Source organism: Hydra vulgaris, chromosome 09 (assembly GCF_038396675.1).
Source record: "Hydra vulgaris chromosome 09, alternate assembly HydraT2T_AEP".
Classification (NCBI taxonomy): domain Eukaryota; kingdom Metazoa; phylum Cnidaria; class Hydrozoa; order Anthoathecata; family Hydridae; genus Hydra; species Hydra vulgaris.
In genome coordinates this window covers 1,994,497-2,002,500 of record NC_088928.1, presented here as the reverse complement: position 1 = coordinate 2,002,500, position 8,004 = coordinate 1,994,497, and the positions used below count along the sequence as shown (strand labels likewise).

General features: G+C 29.7%; 1 protein-coding gene across 2 annotated transcripts; it reads left to right on the top strand.

Moving 5' to 3' along the window:
- Positions 1 to 2,157: 2,157 nt before the first annotated feature.
- LOC136084478 (E3 ubiquitin-protein ligase MIB1-like) lies at positions 2,158 to 6,787 on the top strand. Of its 2 annotated transcripts, none has more exons than XM_065804468.1 (5): positions 2,158 to 2,499; positions 2,658 to 2,772; positions 3,683 to 3,899; positions 3,994 to 4,085; positions 6,505 to 6,787. In XM_065804468.1, the coding sequence occupies exons 1-5, from the start codon at positions 2,303 to 2,305 to the stop codon at positions 6,538 to 6,540; spliced, it is 657 nt and encodes a 218-aa protein (XP_065660540.1). In that variant the 5' UTR covers positions 2,158 to 2,302; the 3' UTR covers positions 6,541 to 6,787. The 2 variants fall into 2 exon arrangements, with proteins under 2 accessions (XP_065660540.1, XP_065660541.1); XM_065804469.1 differs by having other exon boundaries at positions 6,461 to 6,787.
- The last annotated feature ends 1,217 nt before the right edge of the window (positions 6,788 to 8,004 follow it).

Here is an 8,004-nt window from a genome sequence, read left to right as displayed (position 1 = left end):
TATATATATATATATATATATATATATATATATATATATGTATAATTCACATCACATATTTCACATCAATGTAATTATGAATTGTGGCGATAAAGTAGCCAAGCAATAGCTGACAAAAAGTTAATGTAGAAAAAATATCTTTTAATCTTAAAAAAAATCCAATACTAATATCACTAAATATCTTAAAAAAATTAAAAAGTTTATCTATCAGAAGAAGCAAAAAACAATACATTTCTACGCTCAAAAATTTCTTTAAAACGATTTAAGCAATAAAAAAAAACACACGAAAGTAGTTATTGCTAAACTACATTTTATTCAACTTGAGAGGGTTTTTTTCCTGCTTGAATCATTGTATTATGTACTTGAAGTCCCTTTTATAATAATTTCCGTTTAATGAATGGCTAAGTGCGTATTTTACGGCTAAAAATTAAAAAAGAATCTAGTCGATGAGAAAATTTTTATATTCGGTATCCATAGCCATTTTTAAAACTCTGCAAATACGCAAATTTTATTGCTCTTGCATATTATAACTTTCGACTTATTAAGTAAGTCTGAACGACCGCGTTATGGCTTTTTTTTCATTAAAAGTAGCCTAAAGCATTTTTAAAATTCTTAGCTCCGTAAATTATAAAAACATAATAATTTGCAAAAATAGCAACTAACTTTTATTGCTTCGACCATATAAACTGCGTTTATATGGCCGATGTGCCACAGCACTGGCAATCAGTAATCATTAACATAGCAACATTCAAATAGTAAAAGAACATTCAAAAATGATGCCAGGTTTGTAAAAAATTTTTTAGCTCATTTATTTCTGTTAATATTTTGCGAAGTCATTTCAAAAAGTTGGTGTGGCAATAATAATGAATATGAGGCTGCATGAGAGGACTTCTGAAGGCAAACCTCAAGCAATGTCTTTTCTGAAAGCGTTTGGGAGTTTTGATTCTATTACATCACTAGTTACACTACAGCGAATATGCATACAGCATACATACAGCGAACTATATGGTTTCTTTGTGAGCTTATAGTTGAGTTGCAAGAAAAATTGAGTGGTATATATGCTTTTAAGTGTGCTGCTAATGTTCTTAAAGAAATGAAAGCCAGATAAATTTCCTAATATTTACGTTGTTCTTTCATTTGGATGTGTTCTTCTAGTCTTTACCGCAGAATGTTAAAGAATGAGAAGTGTAATTCGACGCCATGATTCGCACACAAAAGCAACACAAAGACAGGAACGACTTTCTGAGTTGGCTTTAATGCACATCCACTATGGTTATAACTTTGATTTAGATGTGGCCGTTTAAATATTTGCAAAATTACATCCAAAAAAATTAGAATTTGTCTCCTTTCTTTTAGTCGAATAAGATTTGTTGTAATTAATTGAATACTTATCTTTGAGACCAAATGTTTGTTGTTTATTAATTTATCATCAGTTACATTAGATTAAAAGTTGCGGGAAAAATGTGTTTAATATTTTTAAAGAATGACTTTTTAAAAGCACAGTGGGCCTTAGTAAAAAGTTTGTCACCATCCTAAAAATAAGTCTGCTTACGGGCCTGCTTTTTACCGAAAACCTGAAAAACTCTGAAAAACGAACCGAGAGACTCCTGTGCTACAGCTGTAAATTTTAATTTGCAGCTACAATTTGTAAGTAAAAACACGGCGATCAAACCACTTTAAAACAAACGCATAAGACCAGATTTATATAATTATTTTTGAGTAACAGTCACAATATATTTTTAACAAACAAAAAATTTATTCGACTAAACTTAGTTAGACCAAAAGTTTATTTAAATTATTTTTTTTAAATTAAATTTATTTAAATTAAATTTTATTTAAATTAAAAAGGTACATTTAATTACGCTTAATTGTCAGTCGACCAATTTTAGTTCAACTAAGAAATTAGTCATCTAATTTTAGTTAGACTAAAAAGTTAGTCGACTAAATTTAGTTAAGCTAAAATATTTATCGACTAACTTATGGTTTAGACTAAGTTATGGTTTGATTAGTTAATTTTTAGTTTCGGTCAGAACACGGAAAAAAATAAATTTGTAAACACTGTGGAAACCACGTGATAAATTTTGACGAATATCGATGAATATTTAAATCACGTGTTGAAATTTACATCACGTGTTGAAAAAGTGTTGAAAAAATTCCCTACAACTGTCGGGAAATTTAATAAGAAAGTCTAAAGTTGATTAGTTATTTCTTAACAATAGTGTTGTCGAAACTTAAACCCTAAAGAAAATCATCACATATAGAAATCTTAAAGTTCGAAGATCACATTAGATAAATTTTGTAAATGGCTTCTCAAACCTCAAAGGTAGATGATACGAAAAACGGAGACTCGGGTTTCGTAAGTTTAACTTGTGATTCAATAGAAATTGATGATACTGAGAATAGAGATCCTGCTCCAGAAAGTGTCAAAGACGAAGAATTATTTATTAAATGGCGAAATTTTCTTAAAGAAGCCTTTACACCAGATGAAGATGGAGATACGTAAGTATATTTAGAAACCTTGTGGAAGTATTTATTTTAAATAATGATATTTACATTGATAAACAAAATGTATTTTTATTTATAATCTTTTTTTTTTAATACCTTGGCTAAGTTTTTTGTAAATTTTTGAAAGTTAAAATTAAATACTATGATTTCAGGTACTTGATCATTCAAATTCGACAAAAAAACATCCAAGAAGCCAAAAATTTAATAAATCTAAATTTTCGTTTTGGAAGTAAACAAAATCTTGACATAAAAAACAAGAGAAAATCTGTGAGTATGCTTGTTTTTATATTAACAAAATATTGGTTGTGTAAAGCCCTCTCCTTATGCTCTGTGTGTTTAAATTTTTATGCTTATATAGACTGTTCAAACAAACAGAAAATCTCAGTCACTAGAATATTATAAGCTATAAGAAGCAGGCTGTAAGATAGGCGATGTATGTACTGAAGCCAATTTTATGTTTTTATGTCTTTTATGTTTAAAATGTCTCCACGGATGAGATAATACTCATTAAGCAAAAATGCATTAATATTATATGCAGCTCAACTGCGTATATATATACGTACATGTACATATATATATATACATATATATATATATATATATATATATATATATATATATATATATATATATATCTAAATATGTATATAAATATATATATGTATATATATATATATACATATACATATACATATGTACGTACACATATATAAAAATCTGCAGTTAAGCAGCGTATAATATTAATATATCTTTGCTTATTGTGTATTATCTCGTCTGTGGAGACATTTTAGTCATAAAGAAAATTGACTTCAGTACATACATCGTCTATCATATAGCCTCTTGTATTCTAGTGACTGAAAATTTGTGTTTGAGCAGTCTATATTAGCATAAAATTTCATTTTTGCAAAGAAAAATTTCTTTTTTTTTTATACTTTTTTTAAAAAAAATTCTTGGTTTAAAGTCAGCCAAAAACAACTTTTGTAAAATTTGTTAAGAAAGTACTGACCTAAACCTGCAAGTGTAAGTATGGGTATGTGCTTATATAAATCAGATAATATATATCTAAGGATCTAACAATCTCCTAAAATATTTTGTGCTCTTTAATTTAAAAAAACGAGGAATAATTTAAAAAACAATAGATGCACACTTATTAAATGTAAATGTTTTTTTTTTACAGAGTGCATTACATTTGGCTTTAAATCAGCATGATATCCTTCCTGCTTTAATTTGTGCAGGTGCAGATTTATCTGTAAAAGATAATAAAGGACATAATATTTTTCATCTTATTGCAATAACACAAAACACTGAAGCTCTTAGAATCATTTTATCATTTGGTCAAAGAACAAATCAAATTGAAAAAATTAAGGAGTTAGTTAATAGTCCTAATTATGAAGGTATTTCTTTAAAATCCTAGATAAATTTTCATAATTTAGAGTATATTTATAATCATCTTTCAAAATAAAAAAATTATATATAAATATGTTATAGGAATACCTGCATATTTTTTGGCAATTCGATACCATTACAGAAAGATGATTGTCCTCATGTCAGATAATGGTTTTATCGACAATAACGCAAAGGTATCATTTCAAGTTTTTTTTTTTTTTTTTACTTGTATTTACGACATCCAAAAATTGCAATTAAAAAGTAAATTAAGAATGTCTGAATAAAAAGCAAATCTTATTTACAGTGAAAACTTTTATTTTCTGTAACTTTAAACATTCTCGTGTTTCTGTTTTCCATTGACATAGTGAAGCTAGTTTGAACACAATGAAATTCAGCCTTTTATTATTAATTACTCAAAAACTACTTAACATATTTTTGTAATTTTTTGACACAATGAAGCCAATTAATTTATTTATTCAATAACTTTTTGCATTTTTATTAATGCTTAGAAAGAAACTGAATATTTTGTACGTACTTGACATCAACTGCAGGATCTTGCTTTGAGATGAGGATCTTTTTTTGAAGTTGCTATCAGTATATTTATTTTCTTCTTCTGGAGAATCTTTAATAGTATCAATGATAAGAGCAAATCTGTAGTTCCACCTCTCTTGTATGGTTCAGACTTTGTCACCTCACCTAAAGACAAAGCTGAATTGTTTGCTAAGAACTTCTCATAAATACCATCTCTTGATTCCAGTAGTTGCGCTCTACCTGATATTGCCAACAAACAGGTTAATCCATTGCTTGACATTCGTATCACTCCAGCTTCTGTGTCTAAAGTAATTTCCTGCTTAGACTCTTCTACAGCTTGTGTTCCAGACAACATATCTGTTATTGTCTTGCAGAAGTGTTCTCCGGAGCTGTCGTTTATACTTTCAAAACTATTTGACAAGTGCTTATCAGAGTCTAGTTTTCCATCCTGCTGGAAAGCAGCATCTGATATCCCTATTTTCAAAAATTCTGGAGAGCGATCTGATTCGTCTAATTACCGTCCCATTAGTCTTCTTCCTATCATAAGCAAGGTTTTTGAACCTTTAATTAACAAACACTTAATCTCTCATCATAAATCTAATAACTTACTTTCTAATCATCTTTTGATCTTCTCGTTCTTCAGCTGATTTGCTAATTGTAATAACCGATATGTTATATTGTGCATTAGATAAAGGAGGGGTTAAGGCATTAATTTGACATTTCTAAAGCGTTTGATAAAGTTTGGCATGCTGGTCTTCTCCATAAGCTTTTTTCTTACGGTGTATCTGGTAACATCTATAAGATTATTGAATTCTTCCTTTCAATCGTAATATTAAAGTAGTCCTTTATGGACAGCACTTTTCTTCTTATTCTGCAACTTCAGTGGTTCCTCAAGGTTCTTTTCATGGCCCTATACTCTTTTTAATTTACATTAACGATCTTCCAGATATTCTCACATCTAAAGTGGCATTGTTTGCTGGTGATACTACCATTTGTTTTAATTTTGATCAGAAGCCAACACTCTCTGATTGCTTTGAGGGAGCATTTGAGCTTGAAAAGGATCTCACTTCTGCTACACCATGGGGCTCACAGTGGCTGGTGAACTTTAATTCAGATAAAATCCAATTGTTTTTACAGCCAATCATTACTACAATAATTCAGATCTTCCTATATTTATGAATGGTAATGTACTCAATTAGTCCCTTCACCTTCTAGGATTAACTCTTACTTCTTTTTTGGAAACCATATATCAAATCCTTTGCCAAATTAGTATCTGCTAAGGTTGCATCTCAAGCTCAACACTTTCTTACTCCAGATTTTATTCTTTATCTCTATAAATCTCAAATCTGGCCTTGTATGGAATACTGTTGCCATATCTGGGGCAGATCTTCTAATGATGCCCTTTCGTCTTTCTCTGACAAGGTGCAAAAGCGCATTGTAAACATATTTGGACCTGCTCTTGCAGCCAATCTCCAACCATTATCACATCATCATAATGTTGCTTCTCTTTACTATTATGTGCACTGCTCTAAAGAGCTAGTGGCTCTTGTGCTATCTACTAAAACTCATTTTCGTGTTACTCATCATTCAATTAAGTTTCATCTTTTTTCTGTGACTGTTCCTAAGTGCTCCAAAAACTCTAATACCTCTAGTTTTTTCCCCAGATCATCAGTTCTTTAGTATTCGCTTGCTTCATCTTGCTTTCCTGACTCATAATTTGCAATCTTTTAAGTCGTCTGTCAATCGTTATCTTGCTTTACAATCTTCATCTTTTCTCATCCAGTACTTCCAACTTTAATTAGTGGTTGCTTGCAGCCTTGTTGGAAGCGAAGATGTTAAAGCGAAGAAAAAAAAATTTTGTGATCGTTTGTGACAGGAGGGAATGGGTTTATGATTTAGATAAAAGAAAACAACTAGAAAATCTTGTTGCCAAAATGGTTGGCAACTTACTAAATAAGATTTGTTTTAAAAGTTTGTGATTAAAGATAATTAGTAAATAATCATATTATCATTTAAGATTTTATTTGTTTCTTTTCAGCTAAATCTGATTAATTAGATAAAGTTTGATGCGTACTCTTATAGGAGAAAATATCGACTGATTCGTTAGATTATGATTGAAGCGTGCTTTTATTGGAGAATGTATCGACTGATTCGTTAGATTATGTTTGAAGTGCGCTCTTTGTGGATCGAAGCGTGATCTTCGTAAGTTGCAGATCTATAACTTTATACTTAATACTTATTGGGTATAAATAGGATATTTTAACTAAAGTGCAGCTTTTATTACAAATTCAAAATGTTTATGTCAAGAACTAATATACTGACTAATAAAACCATGTAATTTAATACGTATTAAATATTTCCTCGACGATGAGTTTTTTTTCTTTCCACGAATCCAAACACTTCGTTTTAATAAAGCATAATTATTACTTAAATATTACGTGCCAAAATTAACGTACAACGTCTTTTAGACATTTCATGGGGACCAAAAAGTTACCTAAATATCACGTGCCAAAAGTAACGTGAAAAACACGTTTTTGTCACGTCGCTGTGCCTACTGGGGAGTAGTTATTGTTTTAAAAGCTTGAAGCGTAAATAATGGACGGTTTTTGAATAAAGCTACTAAGTTAAACGATGTGTTGCATATATCAAAAGCAAAGTATCCTTTTATATCTAACAACAAATGCAAAGTAAAGCCAGAAGCTGAGAGGAATTAAAAAATCTTGGATAAATAAGCAGAAGAAAAAGCAATTCTTTTTTATGAATCTGAAACATTTTATTTGTAATTTTATTATTGTTTTTCGATTATCTCCATATTAGATTTATATCCATATTATCTCCATCTTAGTTCTATAGCAAATCTGATAATGTTAAAAAGGATATCTCCAGGTTTATTCTTTTTCTTTAAAATTTTCCCAGTTTGTTCAAAAAAGAAAGGTGTAATCTTGTTCCTAACAGCTGTTTCAATAACTGTCGGTGATTTTAGAATATTATGCGGTATAAACACTGTTGTGCCTGTTTTTAAGGTTCTTTGGTGAGAACGGTGCTTAGATTTATAACTACATCCACGTTCATTTACTCCTGATTAAGCAAACTTCATCTGTTTCTATTAAACTATTGTTAGAACAAAAAATCTTCGGCCAGAACTTCATTGTTTTGTAAGTTTGATATTAAACCTAATAATTTTTGGGTATTTGTTTCAATGTTACAAACTCATCAAACGATGTCACGACTTCCTTTGCTATTTTGTTTGGTTTCATTGTTTGTATTCCGACTCGATTTTAAAATGGTAGAGTTGATTTAACTGTTTCATTTGTAGCTTCTCTTATAGTTTTTATGGTGAAGTATGCAAGAAAACATAAAAGTCCCTGGCGAGCAGTTAGTAGCACAGATCCATTTATATCGTTCTCAGATTCAACTGAGGTAGTTTCTAGTATGAAATATCTTGGGTCTTTTAATTCAGTCATTTTTACCTACTTAATTTGTCAATCTTTTAATTTTTATATACTATCTAACAAAAACTTAGTTACTAGTGTTCTTGTAAAATGGCCACAAATTACAGCACAAATTAAAATAAATCAAAAA

Bases quoted from the DNA above. Each gene is read 5' to 3' on its own strand.
- LOC136084478 (XM_065804468.1), top strand. From the start codon at position 2,303: ATGGCTTCTCAAACCTCAAAGGTAGATGATACGAAAAACGGAGACTCG. The intron at 2,500-2,657 runs GTAAGTATATTT...CTATGATTTCAG, and splicing joins CCAGATGAAGATGGAGATAC to GTACTTGATCATTCAAATTC. The intron at 4,086-6,504 runs GTATCATTTCAA...GTACTCTTATAG, and splicing joins TTATCGACAATAACGCAAAG to GAGAAAATATCGACTGATTC.